Source organism: Limanda limanda, chromosome 16 (assembly GCF_963576545.1).
Source record: "Limanda limanda chromosome 16, fLimLim1.1, whole genome shotgun sequence".
Classification (NCBI taxonomy): domain Eukaryota; kingdom Metazoa; phylum Chordata; class Actinopteri; order Pleuronectiformes; family Pleuronectidae; genus Limanda; species Limanda limanda.
In genome coordinates this window covers 15,726,875-15,751,257 of record NC_083651.1, presented here as the reverse complement: position 1 = coordinate 15,751,257, position 24,383 = coordinate 15,726,875, and the positions used below count along the sequence as shown (strand labels likewise).

The following is a 24,383-nucleotide window of genomic DNA, read 5'->3' as shown; positions in this document are numbered from 1 at the left end:
ACCTGGAGGCACCTTATTGTTTATGTTATTATAAATTAACTGAGCTTTTGAAGTAATCTTTAAATCTAAGCGAAATGGAGTTCATAAATACAGTAATAAACTTAATGTTTACCTTTGCAAAGATCATTAATTGTACAAACTCTGCTGCATGTTTGAAACATGCAGCATGACTCCAGGAGAGGAAATCAGGTCAGTGGGAATTTGGTGGAGAAAGAAAGCGAAGCACAGATAAAATTTGTCAGTCGTTTATTCATCGGTCGGACTGTACATGATGCAGTGAGAGAGGGACACCAGACGATGAGTAACATGGAGGATTACAACGATGCCAGTGCTATGGCAGCACCTGGAACACACCAACTATTAGCCGGACGGGAAATAATAGCCCTGCACAAGGAAACTGTTCAGGCCTCGATATGTACAGGCACCATACAGTGTGTTATGTGTGTGCGTGTACACGTGTGTGATTAAAAACATCAGACTGAATGAAAAACACACAAAAATGATTTTTCAGTCCCACAAATGTAAAAGGGTGCTCTCATGTTAATCATTGAAATATTAATCCAGTGTTGTTGTTTTTTTAATGTTATTTCTCCATTCGTAATTTGAGTACGTTGAAGCGAAATGAAACAAGACGTGTAGGAGTGGCCAGATACAAAAGATAGTAGCTGATTAGCAGACGTTTTCTTGTAATTCCATGTCTACATCGATATCATTATTACCCATACCTTTTGTGCAATATCTCTCTTTGCATAGTAAATAAAAGTTAAATGTTTTCTGTTGTTGACATGCACCTACCTTTTTGTAGCATATTTTTGTTGCAGATTTTTGGGGACTCCCATATAGAATTATAAGCCCACTATAGTGATTGCATGCAGCGTTGCCAGTAGAGCGGATCTTGATCTTCTATTAAGAGGTAATGAGAGCGAACGGCTAAGCCAGTATAGTGGGTGTTGATGAGGACTGTTAAGTAAGACCTGGCTGGACCGGTGAGTGCCTGCGTGGAAAGGCGTCCTGCCCTCAGCAGTAGGAGAGGCACCGCTGGCTGCAGACAGAGAGGGGAAAGTGCTCTGTGTGCAACAACATCCATATGTTCAGGTGATTGGATCTTTGGCTTTTGAGTCACTGTTGAAGATACTCGAGGGGTGGGGAGGGGGAGGGGGGTGGGGGATCTCGTGATTGCGATCTCAGTCCGAATCCCTCTCAATCTGACATGCTTCTCCTCGACACCACAGCCGCTGTGTCCGCTGAGGTGTGATCTGACCTTTGACCTCAGCCCGGACAATCCCAGCCCGGCTGTGCAGCGTGCGGCGAGAACTTAAGGCCCAAATCATAAGTGCAGTTTTTTTTCTTTTTCTTTTTCCTTTTTTCCCCCGTAACATTGCCAAAAAACACCCGCTATACAACATGCTGAGAATAAAAACAGAAGCAATCGATGTCCTTTGAAAATATGCTGATAATTCCAAACCTGAACTTCTTATTTATGTACAATTTTGTGTGTGTGTGTGTATGTGCATTCACTATGTGGTCTGCACTGCCCTTACAGGTCCTCACATGCAGCCTCCTTTATTCATCTACAGCACCTCAAAGTAAACTATAGGAGCTTCCACCAGCTTTCCACTGAGTTTGTTTTTTAACGAGGCTATCTCCTCTGTTGGATTATTTTCTTTTTCTGTGTATTTTTTTTGTTGTTTTTTTTGCGGTATATTCGTAGCTTTCGTAGCCATGCAGAGCCCTGTAAAGAGGACTCTTCATGCCGGGGGGGCCAGCAAGCAGCACGCTCTGTGCGGATAATCATGCCAGGTGAGAGAGTGGTGTGGATTCCGCCTGAACGCCTGTGCACTGGCACTAAAAGGATTAAAGAGGAGCTCTGTCACTCTAGAGATCAGGGTGAGTGGGTGGGCGGGTGGGGTCGTTTTTATGAGTGAGGTGATGTCGAAAAAGGCTGCGTTTCTTATGTCACTACGATGGAATTTGTTAAAATGTCCACTATGTCTGGTTCAAGTAAGTCTAATGCCAAAGATCAGCAGCAGTAAGTGCAGTCCAGCTGTCAGGTAGCCGACTAAGGAAGCCTTGGAGGAGTCCGTCTGTGATTGCCATCCCTCCCTGGGTTAAATGGCTGAGGCGTTGGGGTCGTATCGCCGTTTCTTCACATTTCTTATTGGGAGACAAGAAACAAGAGTCAGTGCGTGCGATGGTCACATCTGTCGACACAGCTAGTGCAACCTGGACAAGCACCTGCACTCATCTCTTCAGTTCACAGTCGTACTCACAAGCAAATGCTTTAAACATTTCTGTTGTATTCAGTGAAATGAGAGGACAACATTCACTGTTGTTATCTACGTAATTTCTTTTTTTGAGGACTTCCAAGATCAAGATGCTGAAGACACTGAAGTGAGGAAATGCTGGTCCACGTTGGCCAGTTCAGTCCTTGACTGCAGAGATGGTCAAAGGTATTTATATTCACAAACTTTGTACGGTTTTCTCATTATATTGCAAAACCACGCTGAAGACCAAGAGATTATTTTGGTCTGGGATCCAATCTGCTTCCAATTATTCCTTGTAAACACTGAAGACTGGATAGAAGTGACCTACATGAAAACTTCCATTAAATTTAGTGAGATAAAATTGAATTTGAACTTTGAATATTGAAGCTTTGTGAAGATAAATATCCTTTGTTGCCCTCTGGCAGCCAAGTGCTGCCTGGCTTGTGCGTGCAACATCGGTTCACAAGGTGAGAAAGTGTCGGCGACATGTCTCATCACCAGTTTTGATGGGAAACACATTAGTTCCACGCAAAAAACATAACCATCTGGGAGGATAGAGCTAACATAAAATTTACTAAAAGGAGGGAAAGAGGAGACAACCACATAAACGACAACCACAGCAGCAGAAGCAACAATAACTACTACCACAACAGTGGAACGACAACGAATACGACAACAGGAGTGATGTATAACCTCCCCGTACTGTGGCTTGTTGTGGGGCTTCTATCACTCTGTCATGCACCAGTTCCAATAGTAGGCCAGTTGAGGGTGGCACTATTGCTGTGCGTGGTTCATGCAGTGCGATGCGCTGTGTCTGTACCAGGTCTGTGAAGCAGGCAGCAATGGCAGCCGGTGTGGGCGGGTCCGAGAGAGGTCCTGCTCTGCTCTAGGGGTGCAGTCTGGCCCTCCAGGTGGGTGTGGCTAGCCATGGCACAAAGGCTGCGACCAACAAAAACGTCCTGGCTTCTCTCTGTGTGAGTGTTTCTCTCTCTCTCTCTCTCTCTCTCTCACTCTCTGTCGCTCTCACCACTCCATTTAAAGTCTCACCCTCAAACAGTAACGGACTGAGGAAGAGATCATGGAAGTGGTGAGAGCACGACAACCCTGGACCAAATCACTGTGGGTTCGGCTCAGCCTTTGTGCAATGAACTGACCTCCTCCGAGTCGACAAGTCAACATGCAGAAATGTTTTGTTTCTTCGTCTTTTTTTTTTCTTTTCTTTTCTGTTTTTTTTTTTTTTGGTGACAAACATGATGCTTTGCTACCTGGCATGCTTTGGTGGCTGCAGGATTATATTTCTCTTTGACTCCTTTTTATAATTCAAATGTGTAACACCCCTGTTGCTCAAGACATCAGGCTAATAATTGGTAGATTGGAACTTACTGAACATAATCTATTGTACAATCAAGTACATATCCTGGCTACACAGAGATATGTTAGGCCTATTGTTGCATTTAAGAGGGGAAGTCAAACTTTAACTTATTAATACTCTCATACACAATCTTTTTGAAACCATTAGCTGTTAACGATATAAATCCCCCTTTATCTCTGTTATTAGGTCCTTCACTGAACATGCACGTCAAGCATTGAGCTCTGCCCGTCCAATCAGTTTGAGGTTCTGCTACTGACGCACAGACGACCTATCTAGTGTCTCTCAAAATGTACACGTCGATACCCCGCCCTCTTGAGGAAAACCACCAGGAGTGTACGCTGGATGAGGAAACATGATCAGAAACATGTCAGACATGTTCGTCTCAGTGCTCTCACACTTTTAAAGAAAACCTTATTCAATATAAAAAGCTTTGGCGGTGTCCACCCGGGTGTCCGTATTCGATAGCAGAAGCTCAAACCCTGGTGTCTAGAAGCAGCAGGGATGCTAGAGTTAGAGCAGGAGAGGCATGCGGCGTGTTGCTTACTTAAAGCCCCATCCAGTCCCCCCCAGCACTATGGCAGCCACAAGGATGGCTCCGGCGATGGAGCCTATTATTAGATTGGTGGCACTAGGACCTGTAAAAGGTTATGGGGAGAAAGACATGAGTTTCTGCACTCACTTACTGTATCAATGACATGTAACTGTACAATGACGATTTCACATGGAACAGAAAACATAACCAGAAGTATACTATCACAGTAACATGACTTGAGTCTGAAGAGATGTTTTTTGCATGCTTTTCAGACCCCTTTAATCTAGAAGATAATGAAGTTAGAGGCGCTGGGATTATTTACATTTATCAGGTGGGATTATCAGTGGTTTGTTTGTTAAGTCTGTGCACGAGGCTAGACCCTGGGTATCCATCACTGTAGAGATGTATTTAAGCAGAGATCGGCAGGTGCTGTGTATATGTGGCAGTAGACAAATGTTTTTAGGGGTCCCAGTCACCACACAGCCTACCACTGACTTACAAGCCAGGTCACTAACTGGACACTTCTCAGGACTGTTTTCCTTCTAAATGCCCCACATGCCCCAGAAAGGAGAGGATCACAGGAGCAACCACATAACGACTAAGAAGAAGAGAAAGAAACGGGATAAGAAGAGGAGGAAGGAGGATGAGTGAGAGGCTGGAGGTAATGGGGAACGACAGGAAGTGGCAGGAGAGGAGGAGGAGGAGGCAGGAGGGGGAATCCATCAATCAATCACACAACATTGAAAACATCCAATAACATGACAATTATATGGTCATCACCAACACACAAGAAAAACACAAAGCCACCGGGACGCACACACGGGCTCAGGCCGGCTCACGAGACCGCCCGCACACTGAGGCACCACTATGAGAGGAAGAGCTGTGAAAGGGTTAAAGATGCTTACTCCATTCCCCACCCTGTGCCTCCAAAAATCACCCCCAGGGCCAGAATGGTCCCTGCTACTGCCCCTATCAGCCTGTTAGTGGCCACGCTCACTGTGCAGAGGGGAAAAGGAGCAATTATTACCACCCTGTCAAAAAGAAACAGCAGGCTTCTGCTTCAGAGGCAAGGATGAAGAGAAACGGTTCCCCTCTGTGACACCCCCGCCCCCTTAGCCTCCCCGTCTCCCCTACAGGCAAACCATCAGGTGTACAGCGGAATAGTGTGTTTTGTCATCATCTGGATCAAACTAGTCAAATGGAACACTGCTTTCATATTCACCTTCGGCTGCTACGTTACATGTAAAGTCTCGAGTTCACCTGAGAAACTCACACATCTAGGAATCTGTGCTGACTCGGCTCTAGCCGTGTGACTGAGGAGGACAAAATATACAGTTTTTACTCATATGTCAGAGTGAATCTTGGCTGAATTTAACCAGTGCATATGAACTTGTGCGTTACTCATTATTCTATCAGATGTCAGAGGTTGAAAGAGGTGGAAACCGACCCTTGGGCCCTTCGTCCTGAGTGGCCTCAGGCTCTTTAGGCGGGTCAGGCATGCTACAGTCTGTCCCTGCCCAGGTGGTGTCGCACGTGCATGTGGCTTCATTGTTGCACACCTGTACGAATGAAACAGAAACAGATGAGGTGGTGACGGGCACGCGAGAGCTTTAAATAAAGTTGCTGACACACAACAACCCCAGAAGCTTTCTCAACACTGGACATTTTTAGGTTTTTGTTCATCCACAGAAAACACATGCCTCCACATAAACACTTATACCATAGACTGTATATAAAGATGGACAACATGTCAGCCCTCCCCCCCAAAAGTAAAGCCTAGTGGCTGCAGTATAGGTCATAAACCTACACTCTTGGTTTTAATTAGTTATTTGATGCTATACAAACACGGTGGACGACACCTGAGACTGACTTTCAATTCTCGAGTGCAGGACCCCGATACTACGCAGAAAAGATGGCAGCCTTCATATCTGGGATATTTGGGCTTCGTTTCTGGAAAGTGCGAGGAAGTGGAGATATGTCCATTTTTATATAAAGTCCATGGTCTTAACGAACAGTTAAAGATCAAGATGTGTGGCGAGTTGGCCAACTGAGAGCTACTATGGAGTCATTACCTGTCACTAGGGTTAGAGTTAGGGTCGCTGTATTTTACCTCTCCTGAGAACTGCATGTACAAACTGTGATTGGCTGACAGCGTGCGGAAACTCAGTCTGCACAGGAAGTCGCAGTAATCTGAACATCCTGTTTAATTAAATGTTAAAATGTCAGCTGTGAACAAGGATGATACAGATGAACTGTAGCAGGTTATGAGCAAATCAGGCTTAGTTCGATACGAGCTGACTGGTGATGGGACAAATGATTTGCCTCATCACAGCCCTCGTGAACAACTACAATCTACAAAAGCATTGTTGAGCAAATGCACAAACATGTTTGTCAATACTTTATTCGGAAGATGACTTTGGTTTAGTTTAGATTAAATTTGGCATCTGCAGAGAAGCTGCCATGTTTGTTTGTTTTCAGTTTGAGAATCAGAAGAAGAAAAAAAAACCAGTGGTCAGACCCCAGTGGGTGCAGCGTAAATTGGGGCTCAGTGTAAACTGGGACTCACCCCATGGGCAGAGCACACCTGTCCATTAGGTCCACTGGGGCAGGTGCTCATGTTGAGTGACTGGATGGGCAGACACTTGTGGTCAAGGCACATCATTGACGGCCCACAGGGAGTCCCGTCCTCCACGTAGCCTAAATCAGTATCATCGTCCAAAAGGACGTGGCCACCACTGTGAGGAGAGGAGATGAGGGAAGGAAGGAAACGGGGAGAAGGATAGAGGAGAGGTGAGGAGGGAATTTCCAGTACATGAACATCTTAAGTGATAAAGTAAACATAAGTTTACCTGCAATCTATCTGCACATTTTTATGGTTATAGAAAATGGTGGTTAATTCCCCTTTCATACTTCCGATGCGTGGGTTGCGGCCAATGTTCGTACACAAAAGGTAACCGCAGAACACGTCACTGGAAAGACAAGAAGACATTCATCTGTACTGATAACGGTGAATTACTTAGTATAAACTATAACTGGTTAGGTTTTTATCCTTCTGTTGCCACTTAGAATTCTGTGTTAAGTCCCATCTTCTTACAACCAGCCCTCTAATTAAAAAACATCTAACTATACTATATTTGTATAGTTCTCTGTTTTTACTAAAATATTTCTTCTTTTTTTAAATTTTGTATCATTTGTTTTTATTAATAAAAAAAATTAACTTATTGACTTTTCATTATATATATATATATATATATTTATCCTTTCACAGTAAACCGAACTGGAATCACTTCTGCAGATGAAATTATAATATGGCAACATGAAAACTGAAATAAAGTTGTTGACAGGAAACTCATAATTGAAAACATAGTCGAATACTTCTCCAATAGTGTTCTAAAACAGCTGCAGTTTCATGTGTGGAAAGAAATAACAATGTTAACTCTGTGGTCCAGGCCTGTTGAAATTGAATTCAAAAATGTATTAGAGGATTGCAAGAAATAATAATGATAATCATATATTTTGTAATACAATAATATAAAATAATAATGCTCAATATAAGGACATAACAATACTGTACATAATACAGTACACATAAGACATAATAAGGACAAATAAATATGTAGTAACAGTAATAACACAGATTTTTTTTGTAAATATTGCACAGTGGCCTACTAACATTAAAACAAAACTGCAGGAGGAAAATATTTATGATGAACATCTTTCATTCTCTCTGTTGCCCTCTACTGGTTGAATTCAAAACTTCTCTCCTCACTTGTCACTAATAAAAGATCATAGGGATCAGCCTCCATGCAGAAACAGACAGTCCTACCTGTCTGACCTGTATGGGCGAAAAAAAACATTGTTAATGTAATTTGATCTTTCTTTAGAACTCACTGCTTGCTACACTGGGTCCATTTCTCTCCATCTCTCCCACAGTTGCCCTTCTCAGATCCCTCCGTGTTGAGCTTCTCGTAGCAGAACTTCTCCGAGCCTCCGGCCTCTGAGGAACAGAGAGCAGGGATGAACTGCTGCACGGCCCCCCGGCCACACCAGCAACACTCTGATACTGAGCTAATGTGAAGTGTTAATCTTACTTGACCCCCAGATGTATTTACACTGGTTCTCCCTGGTCTTGCACTCTCCATTGTAGCAGCGGCCCTTCAGACGGTTGGAGGAGAAACAAAATTAATTATTTACATTTTCTGTCTGCTGCTTCCAAACGGCTATTCTGGTACATGGGTGCTCTTGTTTGGAGAAGTAAAAAGATCCATCAGTCTGCGTACCTGGTTGACCTGGCAGAGGTACCCATCCTGTTTATGTAGGTTGGGAGGGCACTGGAATGAAAGTGATTAACATGTGACTTTATAACCATGCACATTAATGTAAAAAGGCAAAGAATGACAGAGATAAGCTCAAATAAAGAAATGTTGCAGTGCTACACAAGAACACCTGTCCAGAGTCTCCAGAGCAGGTCTCTGAGATATCACAGTCGTTCACAGCGTAGCGGCAACTGTAACCTCGTGGATAGAACTGGCGAGAAAAGAGAGGAGAAGTCTAAATTCGTGTTTCAGAAATGCTTATTTTGTGCTCTTGATCTTTAAGAAAATGCAAAGCTCATACCAGACATGTGTTATTGCAGCAGGGGCCGTCGCTGCAGTGCGCCCCGTTGGAGAGGGAACACTTCTTGCAGCATTCCTTGTAGCACTCCTGCAAACAAACAGGGAACAAGCTTCACCCATCTGAGCAAACACCACGACAGCAAACAGAAGTGAGTCGCTGAAGTGAAAACACACTCACCGCTCTCCCTCCGCAGTCACACTCCTCTCCCACCTCGACAAATCCATTCCCACACTCGGTTGTCTCGAACAGCTGCACAGGAGAGGACCAGAGCGTTTAGAGGATAAGGTGAAATTTATGACTTGGGACACGTGAGGAAAGGGGAAGAGTGGCGCAGCCTCTTACCTTGGTCGGCCTGTTAAACAGACAAGAGCCTCCTCCTTTCAAGAGGAACTCCTTGTAGTCCGAGATGCTGCATTTGGAGAATCTCCGTGGGTGTTGGACACTGAGGAGACAGAATATTAGGTGATAATTAACAAGAACTGGAAGCAGAGATAAACAGAACAGTGTGTGTGTGAACAGAGGAAACAAATTCATTAATGATACTGTACATATCATCTCACTGGTTGACATGTACTTTTGCTGACTCTGGATACCCAAACTACTTAAACTGCTTATAACACTGCAAAAACAACAAGAGTATAGTGTTTCTGATGAAAAATATGTCAGCACATCTATCTACCACATCTTCAGTTTAAAAGTCTGATAAAATCATTCCCACACTCCCTACTAAATTAATGAATGTATGTGTGTGTGTGTGTGTGTGCGTGTGTGTGTGTGTTTGCGTGTGTGCGTCTCAAAGGGACATGTTGGACATTACCCAGTATCCTCCATTATGCAGCCCGTCCACGTGTCAGCACAACCACATTCCTCTGCAAGAAGAACAAGAGAACAGTTAAAACCACAGAGATTAAGGGAGATGTAACACGGTGCAGGAAAAAGACATTACATTCCGGAGTGAATATTTAAATAAAGCATATTGAAATTGGTATATTTCCACTAATAGAGAATCAGAGCGAACTGAATTCAGCACTTGATTTGTACAGCTTTCTTTTCTCATACTTTCCAATCAAGAATCTCCTACATGGCATCTGTTTCACGACACCGCCTCAATAAGCTCTGTGATATTAAACGCTGACGGCACAAATCCTGACTCTGCATCATCTAACACTCGGACAACTTCTTCAAGGACAATCTGTGCGTCTCTCCATCTGTCACTCCTGGCAGTCGCCTGCGAAGAGGCACCTTTTATGTTTTACAGGCGCCATCTGCTGTTGTGAATGCTTAAAGAGATTGAAATGTTTGGACTTTAAATATCTATCAACCCCACAGTTTTCAAATATAATTAAGAGAAAAAGCTGCTTTCATCGAAGTGAGACGTTCAGCCCTTGCTAATGGTATGTATCTGACCACACCAGCAATTTGAGTTTATTTGCTGAAGTTGTGAGATATTTGCTGTCACACCGATACAATGGAAGTTAATCGAGTGAACAGACCAGAGCTGATAAATTCTGAAGAAACATTCCTCTTTGAACAACCATGTCCCCGATTAAACAGATCTAACCACAAACCTCTTGTGGACAATTAGACAAATACTTTATACTGGACATTTCAAAATATGGAGGGAAAAACAATAGATACCTCATTTATCTCAAAACCTCAGGAAACAGTCAATTGGCAGACAAATTTGTACAAAACAACTTAAAATAAGTGAATTCAAGAACTAGATGTTGTCAAGGAATAATAGAGGACTAGAGTTCATTCCACCACAGTGGATTTATGAGAAAGACGAGCATCGCCTAACCATGGCCCCTGAATGAAACATGGGTGAGGGGATTATTTGGGGAATGTGAAGGACCTGAACCTTGTTATTTTGGCTCTGAACATAACGCCCTCTCTGGCTTGCTATATCTAGATAAGAGTGTCTATTTCATGTATACTTCTCCTGGATGCTGGGTCCCACTGGATGCCCAGATTCTGCGCCAGGCTCTGGCACAGAGACACTGCCATGGACCCGGTGGTGCCGTACTGTGGACACACACAACAGAGACCTGGAGATTAGTCACTCGCAAACACACGCTGTGACACTTAGACGTTAAGACGGCAAATCTGACCTCATTGACGCCGACCCCGCGGCTCATAGAGCACGTGCCCCCGAAGTACGCCGCGCTGCTTCTGCGGTAGTGGAAAGTCACATTCCTGCAAGAATAACAGGAAACAAGGAAGAAGGTGTGAACAACAGATGAAAGATAGAAAAACATCAGAGAAAATCAGATCAGTTGAAAAAAGCCTAATCCAACATGTATCATAACTAAATGGGAACTTAGAGGGTGGCTATTTTATCACTATATTGTATATACATACATTATATATACCATGGACACAGACATTAAATGCAGAACAAATGTCCACTCTCTAATATAGTTGAGAGAAATATTTGTTACAGTAACTGAATAGAAATAATTCCCCTAAAAATACTAGTGGATCAACCAATTTCACCAGTTCATAGTTATTGACTGTTTTTTTCACATTAAAATCTCTGCATTATTGTCAGAGAAATTCACCAAAATGATGATGATGAAAGTAAAATTTGTTTTCCTGCATCCAGCCCCCTTAATCAACTCTGATTAAAATAAAACAGAAATTACATCAACAGAGGAAAAACATCAACCTCCATCATAACTAGGAGGTTCGAACCCTGGTAGGGCCTGGGTGTTATTGTGTGGAGTTTGCATTTTCTCCCCATGTCTGCGTGGATTTTCTGTATGGTCGGATGGATGGCTAGATGGATAGATGGATATCTGGATGGATAGATGGATGGACGGATGGATAGACGGCTTGAACAGTTCTTTGCCAAGTATGTTTTCCTATTATCCCATTTACGTCCCTTTTTTATAAGTAAACTAAATACACATCCAGAGAAAAATAAATGCAATGGAAATCGTAAAGTCTGCTAATGTTTTTTTTTAAGCACATGAAGAAATGAGAGTTTTGTTTTCGCTTACGAGAAAAGGTGCACAGAGTCTGCGTGATGCTTGATGCTCAGCTGCCGGTACTTGGAGAAATCACGCAGCATCTCCAGCGGCCTCACGCTGATGGGGATCTGATCCTTGTCGGTCCAGATCTCCACGGCAACCAGCACCACACGTGTATGTAGCTGCTCTTTGAAGATCTGCCAATGAAAGGAATAAAGACAGACAGAGAGGGAGGCAGAGAGAGACAGAGAAGTGACAGCAAGGAAGAGGATGAGAATTTGTATCTGAGCTGTCGGAGCAGGACAGATGGGGGATACAGGACTGAGTAGGGACTGTTCATTTGTACATTCTGAAATGGATCTAGATATGTAATAATGATCGGAAACACATTTCTCAAAATGTAACTTGAGCATTTACTCACAGCATCCACAAGATTCACCACAGACTTGGCAAAATTCCTCGTGTGCTGCTTGGTCTTGTGTCGTTTATACTGCAGACACAAACAACAAGAACAAAAGAGAAGATGAGGAAGAGAAAGTGAGTGATTTGTAAAGGCAAACATGACATCTTCACTGACACTGCTCCCTGTTGTAGGACAAAAGCAGGGATGATTTAAAATATGAAATCGTTTTGAGATATATATATATATAGAATCGAAGCAGGCATTTCTTATTGTTGTTATTCCATTTAATGGTTATACGTACCATACTGTGGTCACTGACAATCATGATCTCTAAATATTTCATCTCCTCAAACACACTGCGAGGCATCTGCAAGTCAAAACCAGAGACAATCAGCCATAATTAGTATATTTCAAGCATAAACCTACATATTGTAAAGTTTTTTTTATTGTTAATTCGCTGTACAGCAACTCAAGGGTGGTGGAACTAACATTTGCTGCATTAAGTGAGACAGAGACTTACAGCTCGCTTTTTCCTGCGCTTCAGCCAGGACAAGTCATCAAGCTCCGAGAAGAGCCGCCCCTCCTCATCTGTGAACACACACACACACACACACACCCACACACACAAAAGGAAAGAATGACAAAACACATATTAAAACAATTTTACAAGTTTGGACGTTCAAGCCGAGAGCAACCGGATTTCACTCCTGAGAATTAAAAAAAAATTGTTTCTCTGAATTTCCAATTGAGCACTACGGATGCTTAACGCGAGTAGAGATATGAAATTTGGTATAATAGTAAATGCAGGAGCAACATAACATCCAATGCTTAAATCACCTGGTCTGATTTTTAACAACATCAATTTCTAAAACTTTCAGGTGTTATCACTTTTGTACTATATATGGATGGTGAGTTTCTGACTGGTTTCTATACACCTACTGGTTCTGGGCATGTACGTGTGTTTGCCTAGTCACCGTATTGCCTCCTCTCCCTGTCAGTGCCCCATCTGCTAATCCACACCACCCCCGACTGCAGTATAGAACGTCTGGTCGGATCCCTACCCCCTTGCCAGAATATCGTGGTACTTGGTTCGTGTCTGAATAATTGGACAAATTAGTGCCAGACTGGAATAATTCCTGTGATCTGCATTTTAAGTTGGAACAACATCTCAGAGAGTCTGCAAAAATGTTGGCACATGAGTTGCTGTTTTCCTAACTTTAGAAACCAATTAACATAATTGTACTTAGTGCTTCAAATAGTAGATTCTCATGTGAACCATTGTCCCTGAAACTGCTCGTCCATCTCTCAAAAGCAACGTGACACGAGGCTTTTTAGACAATACAGACGTGTTTATGATTATGTGCGTAGGTTTTAAATTATTAATCAGGCGGTCACACCTGATCCTTTTTCTTTGTTCTTTGTTTTCATGCAATTATTTTTTTTAAATGTGTCAAGGTGTTGTTTAAACGCCCTAAACGTAAACTCAACACATTTAGTTTAAAGGAAACGTGTTTTTTTCACATTCCAGCTTCAAGGCACATGAGAGCACAAAAGGTCAGAACAACAATTTCTCAGCAAGGGAAATGGGACCTTTCGAGAAGCATGTGAACCATAGATGTGAATGCACAGTCACTATTTGGCAAACTCTGGCTTGCTAGTATGATAATTGAATGCACTGCCTTCTTTCTGTGCCTGCCTGCTTCGCGCGAAACCTGTCTTGTCCGTCTGCCAGGATGACCCAGTCACGCTCAGTTCCAGTCACGCTCAGCCACCACCTCAGCTACACCACCCTTCTGGGCACTGTGGAAATCCCCTGGATCCTCTCTGAACTCTCTCTCTCCCCTCGGTGCCCCCTGGACTCTCCCCGTTCCTTCCCCACCCTTGCTATGATAGTTTCCCTTTGTTATAGGTCAGCCCTTCCCAGTGCACATTTTTCTGTTCAGCACATTTGTCATTGTCATTGTCATTATTCAGTTTGTGTTTCTGAGTCCAGCCATACCACCATACCACTAATCATAACAGACTAGGATTACCGGCCTGAGATTGCACTGCTTCAGCCACCACTGTAGTTTCAGTCTACATACATTTTTGTCCAAAGTCATGAGGTCACCATGACCTTTGACCACTGAAATCTAATCTTTAATCTTTAAATCCATGTGACAACTCTTCAGAAAATCAACTCCCTACAGGCAAATGGGAGATATCATGTCCAAGTTGGGAAAAACATGTTTTGTCAGACCACATGACCCTGAACTTTGACCTTTGACCACCAAAATCATATCAGTCCATTTTTGCTTCCAATTGAACATTTGTACAAACCTAGAAAAACAATTAAACGCAAGGCATTGATTTTTTGAGGTTACAATGACCTTGACGTTTTACCTTCGACCAACAAAACCTAACCAGACTTTCCTGAGAAACCATATACACATGAATGCATGTTGTGTCCTGAACACTGACTTTCCAAGGGAAAGGTAATGACAGGATGGAGCAGAGGTGTGGTGATAGTTAAAGGGTGGATGATTAATGGTGAAGGTCATATGAGATCATGAAGGAGAGTGATGAAGACCCTACCCTGCTCCTCTGGATCATTATTCCAGTGAAGGGAGGCTGCTCTTCTTAAAGTGTGAGGCCTTGCAGCTGTATCCTGCAGGGGAGAGGCACACAAGTGTTAAAAGATTGAACAGGCTTCCTCCTGTTAGTGACACATTAATTTCCTTTTCTGATGATTTCTGTTATTTTACGTAGTTCCAATACATTTAGTATAATAGGTTTGGTCATTTGATGTGATAAAAACAGGGTGAAAAGTTATCATTGACAGCTGAGACTGAATTGCAATTGGTCATGTGTGTATGGACGGGACCCCGCTACCGCACCCCATTCCAGATTAGTAAGGTGTAGACTCTGACTGATAATATCCTCGTAAATACTGGAATTGATATGATTAGCACACAAAGAGGTTAAATCTCTTAAATGCATGATATGATATTCATTTAGCTTTAGAATCATATTATGTGAAAATAATTAAATAATTATGTTACAGAAATAATTCGGCAGGCTACAGATGAGCTAATGTTATACCTACACATTGGAAAGCAAGCTTCATTACCTCCAACAAGGTTACGTTTTCATCCCCGTTTGTTGGTTGGTTTTATTGTTAACAAGATAGACTACACAAAAACTATTAAACAGATTTCCACAAAACTTGCTGTGAGGATACTGTATGGGTCATGGAAGAATCCCCTTAAATTGTGGTGTGGATCAGGGGCGGATGCAGCAATTTTTAATCACTTTCTTTAACATTGCAAGATTTCACTGATTTACAAAGGAATAATTCATGGATATTAAGGGAACTGATATTTAGAGTGTGTGCAAGTTGGGGAAGCTTGATTGAATTTAAGATGGGCTGTTGGGCCTTGGCAGAGGTATGTGTTGTACTGAGTTCCACTCTGTACTTATCTCATGTGTCAGAGCTCCTTCCTTCAAAAAAAAAAAAGGAATGTCTTTGGAGTGTTGAGGATATCCTTAGATACAAATGTATAAAGCGGAGCGTGTTGTGCATTGTGTGCTGACGCTACATGAGCAGAAAGGAACAGAAAAACATCTGAGTGATACATATTTGGGTTCTAGGCGAAGGGAATAACTTACGATCAAATGAGTCTGTTCCAAGGGCTCAATTAGATACACATAGACTCCATCGTCAAACATCCCGCTGCCGGCCAGAGAGAGAAGAAAAGGGAGAGAAGCCATTCGATACTGAGTCAATAGGAGGCTGAGAAGAAGCGCATCCACAGATATTCTGACACACGCAGCGAGGAGTGCACACAACCCTGCTGTTCACTTACTGCAGCCCGTTGCAGGTAGACAAGGCCACGTGGGAGTTATCGTTCCCTCTCAACTGGCCGTGGTAGTAACAGTGCTCACCGCCCTGAGGGGAAGAAAACACACACAGCGCTGAAGAAACATCATAGCAAACCAGAGCTATAAATAAAGCATCAAAACAACGCACAAAACTGTGTGTACCGGTCATTCCATGGTGAATGTGTCACTTCTGTAATTAATTATCTTGAGCATTTCATGACGATGGAACAGCCTGTCTCACAGATGTTGGGTTTGGCTTTTTATGCGGTTCATTCCTGCATTTCCGTCGATGCTTGTTAAGACGTCAAGGTGGGTCCTGGTCCTATCTGTGACTCAGCTGTCAGACCCGGGGTGAACAGAGGACAGCTACCCCCACCCCGCCCGCCCACCCACCACCCCCAACCTCTCCCTCTCTCCTCCTCCTCTCGCACACTTCATGCATCCCACGCTGCACTGCTACTGCAGAGTGCTCTCTCTCTCCCTCGTCACATGACCAGCGCTCCAGCAGGAGGCTGCAGGGGAGCGAAACCCTGCTGATTCAGCGACAGTACGCCCAGCCCAGCCCTCCGCCTGAATCAGCAGCAGCAGCAGCAGCAGGAGCCAGCTCGCATTCCTAACCTGTTTTCTTCTCTACCTCTGTCTATATGCTCTTATCTATCTTTCAACTTTTTTTTTATCTTTCTAGCTACCTGTCTTTTATTTCTGTCTTGTTAAATATCTATTGATGTATTTATCTGTCTACCTGTCTATTCATTCTTTCTGTTTTATTAAATGATAAACTTCCACATTCCTCTGTCCATCTATTCATCCATCTATCCACTGTCCTTCGATTTTATAAACACCATGTACTCCCATGTTCCGCTATCTATTATCCATCCATCTATGTGCATCGATCCATTCATCCATCCACACGCTGTCCCTCTGTGTCATGTTCCAATATCTATCTATCTATCTATCTATCTATCTATCTATCTATCTATCTATCTATCTATCTATCTATCTATCTATCTATCTATCTATCTATCTATCTATCTATCTATCTATCTATCTATCTATCTATCTATCTATCTATCTATCTATCTATCTATCTATCTATCTATCTATCTATCTATCTATCTATCTATCTATCTATCTATCTATCTCAGTCTTCATCTTGTACATTTTGTTCTTTTCCTCAGTCTAAATATATCTGCAGATTTATGTTTGACGTGTGACAGTTGCAGTGTTAATTTAGTGACAGATTTGCAGAGGGATAAGTAATAAAAGACCAAAGCAAACTGATTCACAGGCCGTCAACACACATCTGTCTTTAATTTCAAAAAGTTGTGCCTTCAACTTTACCAACGATGTACAAGACTTCAAGAGGAAACAGAAAACCACACTCCAGCAACAAAAGAAGATATTTTAACATTTTGTGTTAAAGCTACAGAAGATGTTACCTTTGATAGAACAGGTTTGCCCTCTTCATAATGGATCTCAACATAATCTGAAGACAGCAAGTCGCTGAAAAAGGAAAAACAGGGTTTGAAGTTGGTTAAATCGAAAGGATATGATGCAGCGACAGTAAAAACAACACAACAGTCTGTCTGTGTTTGCTTTCTCTGACTCACATAGTAGTGTGGTTTCAAACGGGCGGTGAGCACTGCTTTGGTTGGAGTTTAAACAAGAACACTCATAACCACAGTGCCTGGATTAGTCTGCACAAACATGACATGGCTCATGGCCTCTCAAAAGAGCACCGCAGATGGTACAACGCCACCCCGCCCTCAGGAAAAAAATTGGATGCACTTTACTTGTGAGATGCTGCACAAACAAGACTTTATTGGAAAAAATTATAAATCTTTCAAAAACATGCACATTCTGTCATAATAAGATGCTAAATAGAGACTCACATACAGTTACACACTCACTCTAAAAGTAGATTTACAGTAATTCAAGTTATTTAAAAGAAATTGGAAACGTTCCTCTCAAACTTCTTTTTACCAAACTGCGTCTTCCTCAATCTCCCCAAACTTAGATCAGTGGTTGAGAAACAGCACGAGTAACAGGAACCGAAACAAGTCATGACGTCTGAAATCTGCCTCACGTAATAAATGATCGTGAGCCACCGGCTTCACCTTGAACACAGCGGTCGAGTTCCCTCTGTTTGAGTCAGCGTCCCTCACCGCTACACACACTCAATCTGTTAGCTGACAGCTGATTTCAAGAGGTGGCCATTTTTTGCCACTACTGCGTTTTTTTCTTCTGAGTAATCTTGCAAAAAAAAAAAAAAAACACACCCTCCTATCTATAGAGATGCGGAGGTGTTGCGGCAGAACATAAAATAAAATTGAAAATAAAAAAAGATGCAAGGGAGGAATTTGTCTTGTGACACAATGGCAGCGTGACGCCGTCGGTGAGTGATGCTCGGCAGCGTGTGAGCAGGAAGTGCACTCAGATAAGGGGAAGTGTCGAGGCAGGGGCAGTGTGTGAGAGAGATTCCTGAGTGAGGGGCCTATTTTTAGTTGGACATAAGAGAGTAAGAGTGTATACCGGTGTGTTAGTGTGTGTGTGTGTGGGTGGTGGGGTGCACCGCCAAGCATGGAGGGGTAAAGCATTAGTGTTACGAGATGTGTGTGGGTGTGTGTGTGTGTGTGTGAGAGAGAGATCTATGAATCTGTGTGTGGAGGCAGCACTGTCCTGCCCTGAGGTTACTCGTCCAGAGGCAACTGAGTGCCTCAATGCAGCAGCAGCAGCAGCAGCAGCAGCAGCAGCAGCAGAGGAAAGCGAGACAGAAGCAAGGCAGAGATACAAAATCAAAAAACTGCAAGGGGGGGTGTTCTCCTGTCTGGCTCCACATGAAATGAAGCTCTGAATCCTGTCACGACACACAACGCCGTCAAATCACAATGTTTAAACTCTTAACAAATAGAAATAATCGTATATTTTTAGGGCTGGGCAAGTTAACTCGTTTTAATCGAGTTAACTCAAGTGATGAGGTAACTCGATTGTTTATCCGCCAATTATTTTATTTTTTCCTGTTCTGCAGCAGTCAGCAACAGACTTTCACAAAATAAAAGCCTGACTTTCACAATAAAACAATAAATAATCAAACCTGAGTTAATGCGAGATAAAATAATTAATCGAGTTAACTCATCACTTGAGTTAACTCGATTAAAACGAGTTAACTTGCCCAGCCCTATATATTTTATATATTAAATTCCAAGGAAGAGTCAGCAGCGAAAAAGATATTTACAGCAGGATGTCTTAAAAAGAACTAAGGGTCCATTACATGGGAAGCTACTGGTCCCATTCATGTTACACTACATGAAACGGGATGTGCTTTCAATCAATATATACGTCCTCCAGTGGGAAAACCTGTTTCCTCAGTTAACAATCCCAGGTACAGTGAGAGGTGAGGAGATAAAGAAGCGTCCATTGGCAGGTTGCAGACCTGTCTATATTTAGAGCCGTACTGTCGCAGCTACAACACCAAGCAGAATTCAAACCCCTGTTCTCACATGAAAAGAGAGGAACACAGGAAGAGTAAGGTTGGCTCATGTATCTCACAGATGACCTACAGTGCAGGCACACAGCTGGGAATCAAGGTCACACTCCCGTCCCCCGTTGGGCCTCCAGCAGTAGCCGCTCCCTTCACTTATGTGGCTTCTACAAAACAAATTCGACATTGCTGGAGCCTGTACCACGTCCATTTTTATTTATAAAGAAATGTTCTAGTCTTCTCCAACCAATCGAAGCATTTTTAGTCACATGCCATATTCATCGATTCACACAAACATTCATACAGTGATACTTCATGCTGCGCTTTTTCTATCATACAGCATTCGTGCACTGCTGTGAATTTGGGGTTCAGCATCTTGCCCAAGTACAATTCAGAATGCAGACCTGAAAATCCCGGGATCGAACCACCGACCCTCTGGTTAGATGAGCCACTCTACCTCCTGAGCTACAGCCGCCCCATCAATGTCATTTAACCCAAAGAAAAAAAATATTTGATATAACACTAGTCAGAAAGCTGCGCGATACCAGCTTCTATATTGGCACTGAAAAATACTGTGTGTCAGCAGTTATCATACAAAATAAAAATGTAATAATTGAACGTGGAATGGCAGCATTTTAGCAATAACTAGACAGTAAGATCAACATCTAACGACACTCAGACGTACACAATATAAAATTACAACATTTCACTGCAGAATCCAGAATCCAGCTTCAAATTCAATAAAAGCGCCCGAAATCCAATCAGCATTTCTAAGTCCCTGTACACATGCACATTAAGCCTTCACATATGTAGACCAGCTACTTTGTGAGGGGGGTAAATCAATATCATTGAGTGTCCAGAGCCTTGTGTCTCTGAGTGGCACAGTGATCACAGAGCATAGCCGCTCTGCTCCGTTATGATGGAAACCAATTAAAGATATAGACTCTTTCCAAGTTCTTTTCCCAAAAAACAGTTTGTCCTTGTGTGAAAACTGGCAGCTGAACTAGGATTTCTCTTAACATTTGCAGGATTCTGGCAACCAGTACTCTGCCCTATTTAGTTACAGCTTCCCTGAATACATTCCCTTAGACTGACGCTGAAATAATGACTAATCTGACATATAATAACACATATCAGTTACAAACAGCAGTCAGCCACAGACAGGAATCCCATGCTTGCTCATAAGCATCCTGCCCAGAAACACCCAAGGACAATCTGGTGGTGTTGGCGCCCAAGGTCAGACAACCACTGTCTCTACGGGATTTGATCTTCACAATAAAACAAGTTTGTTGTTTAGTTAAACTTTTTAAAATCTCGCTGTGATTCTGTTTTGTGTCATGGGGTTCGTCCATGCACATGTCTGATTACAGATTAGTGCGCTGACTTTGAATTCTACTCTGAATTCAATGATATTTTTTCAGGATTATAAATCCAATATTTATTTTTAGTGTATTGGAGAATATTTAAAAGCCCTGAATTAAAAAAGAAGAAAATTCGATATCATAGATATATGTTTTCTATCACATCTACAGTATCAGTGTGGGTCTGCTGTAGAATGGATATTCAGGCGTTTGCTGTCTTAACACTAAGATGAATACAGCTGCTGATGTTGTGCAATTTTCTACCATCTGCACAATAAAACATTACACCACGACCCTAACAGATGACACTGCTGAACTACACGTCCAAATCCCTCTCACAGCAGGAAGCTAAACCACAGCCAAACAGTCTGTTACAATCAACGACCACAGCGGCCGGCTTTCAGCTCTCAAATCAATCGTTTTAGCTTTAATGAATTACTGTAGTTGGTTAGTTAGATGAGGCGAAGAAGGACCTACTTGTTCAACTTTAGATCCAGGACAAATCTGGAGCCAAACGCCTCTAACTGGAAACTGGCCTGGGCAAGGTGGACTGCCTGTTAATGGAGAAGAGAGTGGTCACTGCAGAGGATGATGGCGACTTCAGAGTAGAGGATCGATTAAGTCAGTCTACAGAGCTAAAGTCCCCATCATCTAAAGTACAGCGAGCAAAGAGCAGATGGTCAGGTACAGTGGGAGAAATGCTTCCTTCAGCATGGTCCCTCTGACGTGATGCACACAAAGCATGTTTGTGAATGTGCTGCGTTTGTCTGTGGCTATATTTGTTAGAACAGAAGCCGTGCAGCAAAATGGCTTCAAAGACAGAATTACACAGGCTATAATAAGACTTACAATACTTCAAAACCCTCAACCACACAGCAGGCTGTTAGGTGGCCGGACTTTTGATTTAAAATATCTTCCCACCACACCCCAGTATTACCTGCCCCGGCTTACCTGGCCCTCGGCAGCCTGGCTCTGGACTCGCGTGTCCAGGTCATGGTAGGTGCTCTCCGAGTCCTCGTTCAGGTAGTAGATCAGCCGGGAGGGGTAGGTGATCTCATGCTCTGCTGCATGGTGGGTTGTGTTGTCTGTGGCAGGTGCTGCAGTCGCCTGTTGCTTCAGCAGCACGGGCACCGCATCCCTCTCAACCTTGTCCTCTACTCCTTGAGAGTCTGCAAAGAGAAATCCCCATTGCACCGCCGTGAGAAAAGCACACACACACACACATGAGCACACACATAGAGTATTCAAAGAGCCAGCTGTCATCCTTTATTCATGAAACGCATTGATAACACTGAGGCTAGTGGCCACAGCTTCATTGCGATTCTTCAGGACCCACTTCGGCAAGGTTGCACATAGAATAATAACATACTGACAACCACAAACGGCTGTTAGGGCGACTGGGAATAAAGAAAATAAGATGCTTTCATTCGCTGAAATCTACTTTTGATGTGCTGATCGCTAGAAGTGGAAAAACTCTGCACCAGACAGATATGAATGCAGTTTCCTGTTATGCAATATGAATCCAAACAGCCCCAGACAGTAACAGCAGATTACATTATGCACGTCAGGAAAAATCAGGGTTTGCAGTGGTTGTTCGTCCAAATGTGGAGATCATACATAATGAAGAAGCACTGTTTCATATCAGGCTGAACAAAAGCTGCTGGGATGCTGTGGTGTGCCTCAATGCACCATCATGTTCCAGAACACCGCATATTCAACATAACACATCCCTGTGTTTTTATCGCGGAGAGGAAACACAAAGCGATGCACCTGCTGTCCACCGCCGGTCAGCCTTTAAGTCAAAGTGGAGGGTGGAGGCTATTTCCTGACATCAAAGTGACAAAAAGGCAGCAGGACGCGGCCAATACGTACCGGATGACGCTAGAGATGGATGAAGCCAGGGCGAGAGGACGCTGACGAGCAAAGTGGCCAGAAATATCAAATGCATGATTCATATTTGAATAAGTGGAATATCTCGATATCAACACAGCAACGCAGTGGAAGGCTTGCGGCCCATGGCGGCGGGGAGGGAGCCGTGCGGGAGGGAGTTCTTCATGGATCCGGGAGGCACCGGGATGCTGCTGCTGCAGTAGCTGCTGAGGAAGAGGAGGAGGAGGAGGAGGAGGAGGAGGAGGAGGAGGAGGAGGAGGATGGATGGATGATGGGTGGGGGAAGAGGCAGAGAGAAGGCGGCGGCCAGTCACAGCTACTGGAAGTCAAGCTGCAGGCTCCTCCTCGACCAGAGCAAACATGTCCTCCCTCCCCTCCAGGTGACTTCCACAGGCATGGGCTGCAGAACCGAACAACCCAACGGGAGCTCTCTCTCTCTCTCACACACACACACACACACTAGAATAACATATGACACTCAGGGATGATAAATAAATAAATAATTTAGATAATAAAAAAAACATTGTTTTTCATTGTTTTCATCATATAGCATTATATAGGCTTGGAGGGATATGGCCAAAGAATTATATAAAGACGTTATCGATAATTACCACAATAAATAGAAAATGTCACATTATTAGGGCCGAGCACTGACAGGCACTGACAGACAGTGAGGCCCTATTGAAATTGTAAGGATTATTATTATTTTTCAGGCAAATGAATTGGATTTTTGAGGGCTACCAAAATTTGCAGAAACTTAGAAAGTAAAAGTACTTTTCATTTATTTTCTTATTTATTTATTTGATTTAATTACATTTTTTTATTTACCTCCTGCGCAGAAGCGAACGGCGCACTTCCTGCGTTATATTTGTTTATCTAAAATTGAATGGGATAGTTCACCCAACAATGCAAATTCACTCATTATGTACTCACCACTAGGCCGATGGAGGTGGTGGGTGAAGGTGAAGTGCTTGAGTCCACAAAACACTTTTGGAGTGTCAGGGGTAAACGACGTTGCAGCCAAATTCAAAACAACTGCAGAAAATGGAGACCACTTCTTTAAACGTAAAGGAACAACAGAAAAAAAAACTTAAATTCCCTCAATACTGCTCCTGTGGTGTCATCCAAGTGTCCGTAAGCCCCGACATTCACATTTGACTCGAAACAAGGTAATTTACACATTACACATTAAATGAAAGCTATACGACATTTTACAATTTTATTAAATCCTTTTTAGTTGTAGAATCACTTTTAGCAAAACCATATTGTAAAAAAACTCTACAAATAAACTGCGGCAATCATTATTTGAATGCAGTAGATTAAAATAATATCTTTCAGACCTTCATGTATACCTGGTCAATGTGGACCTATTGACCTTACCTTTCAGGACGTCAGCCACCTCAGAATATGAGAATAGTGTTTTTTTGCTAAAAAACAGCAACTCCATACCAGAGTTTCTCCTATTATTGTGACGGTAAGGTAAGGTTCGTGAATGCTATGTGTGATCAGTTGTTCTATGAAGAATGGCAGTAACACAGTGTTCTACATTACAATTTCTTAACTGTTCAATTTTGAAAATAATGCCTTCATAAGGGGAACAGACATGTTACATTTTTGGTGATGTTGCCTTG

General features: G+C 42.8%; 1 protein-coding gene across 1 annotated transcript; it reads right to left on the bottom strand.

The window, feature by feature from the left end:
* Positions 1–1,952: 1,952 nt before the first annotated feature.
* On the bottom strand, positions 1,953–22,874 carry LOC133021680 (disintegrin and metalloproteinase domain-containing protein 23). Its single transcript, XM_061088632.1, has 26 exons — positions 22,736–22,874; positions 21,815–22,032; positions 21,341–21,417; positions 17,461–17,524; positions 16,006–16,088; positions 15,809–15,872; positions 14,735–14,807; positions 12,681–12,748; positions 12,462–12,527; positions 12,179–12,247; positions 11,788–11,954; positions 10,897–10,981; positions 10,723–10,810; positions 9,603–9,654; positions 9,128–9,227; positions 8,963–9,034; positions 8,786–8,872; positions 8,615–8,695; positions 8,449–8,499; positions 8,260–8,323; positions 8,060–8,165; positions 7,018–7,137; positions 6,735–6,903; positions 5,616–5,727; positions 4,181–4,271; positions 1,953–2,154 (listed from the first exon to the last, which is right to left on the bottom strand). Exons 1-26 carry the CDS (start codon positions 22,809–22,811, stop codon positions 2,109–2,111), a joined length of 2,349 nt encoding a protein of 782 aa, XP_060944615.1. The 5' UTR covers positions 22,812–22,874; the 3' UTR covers positions 1,953–2,108.
* Between the last annotated feature and the right edge of the window lie 1,509 nt (positions 22,875–24,383).

Bases quoted from the DNA above. Each gene is read 5' to 3' on its own strand.
- LOC133021680 (XM_061088632.1), bottom strand. From the start codon at position 22,811: ATGCATTTGATATTTCTGGCCACTTTGCTCGTCAGCGTCCTCTCGCCC. The intron at 12,749-14,734 runs GTAGGGTCTTCA...GTGTGTTCACAG, and splicing joins TAATGATCCAGAGGAGCAGG to ATGAGGAGGGGCGGCTCTTC. The intron at 9,228-9,602 runs GTAATGTCCAAC...CTGTCTCCTCAG, and splicing joins TGCATAATGGAGGATACTGG to TGTCCAACACCCACGGAGAT.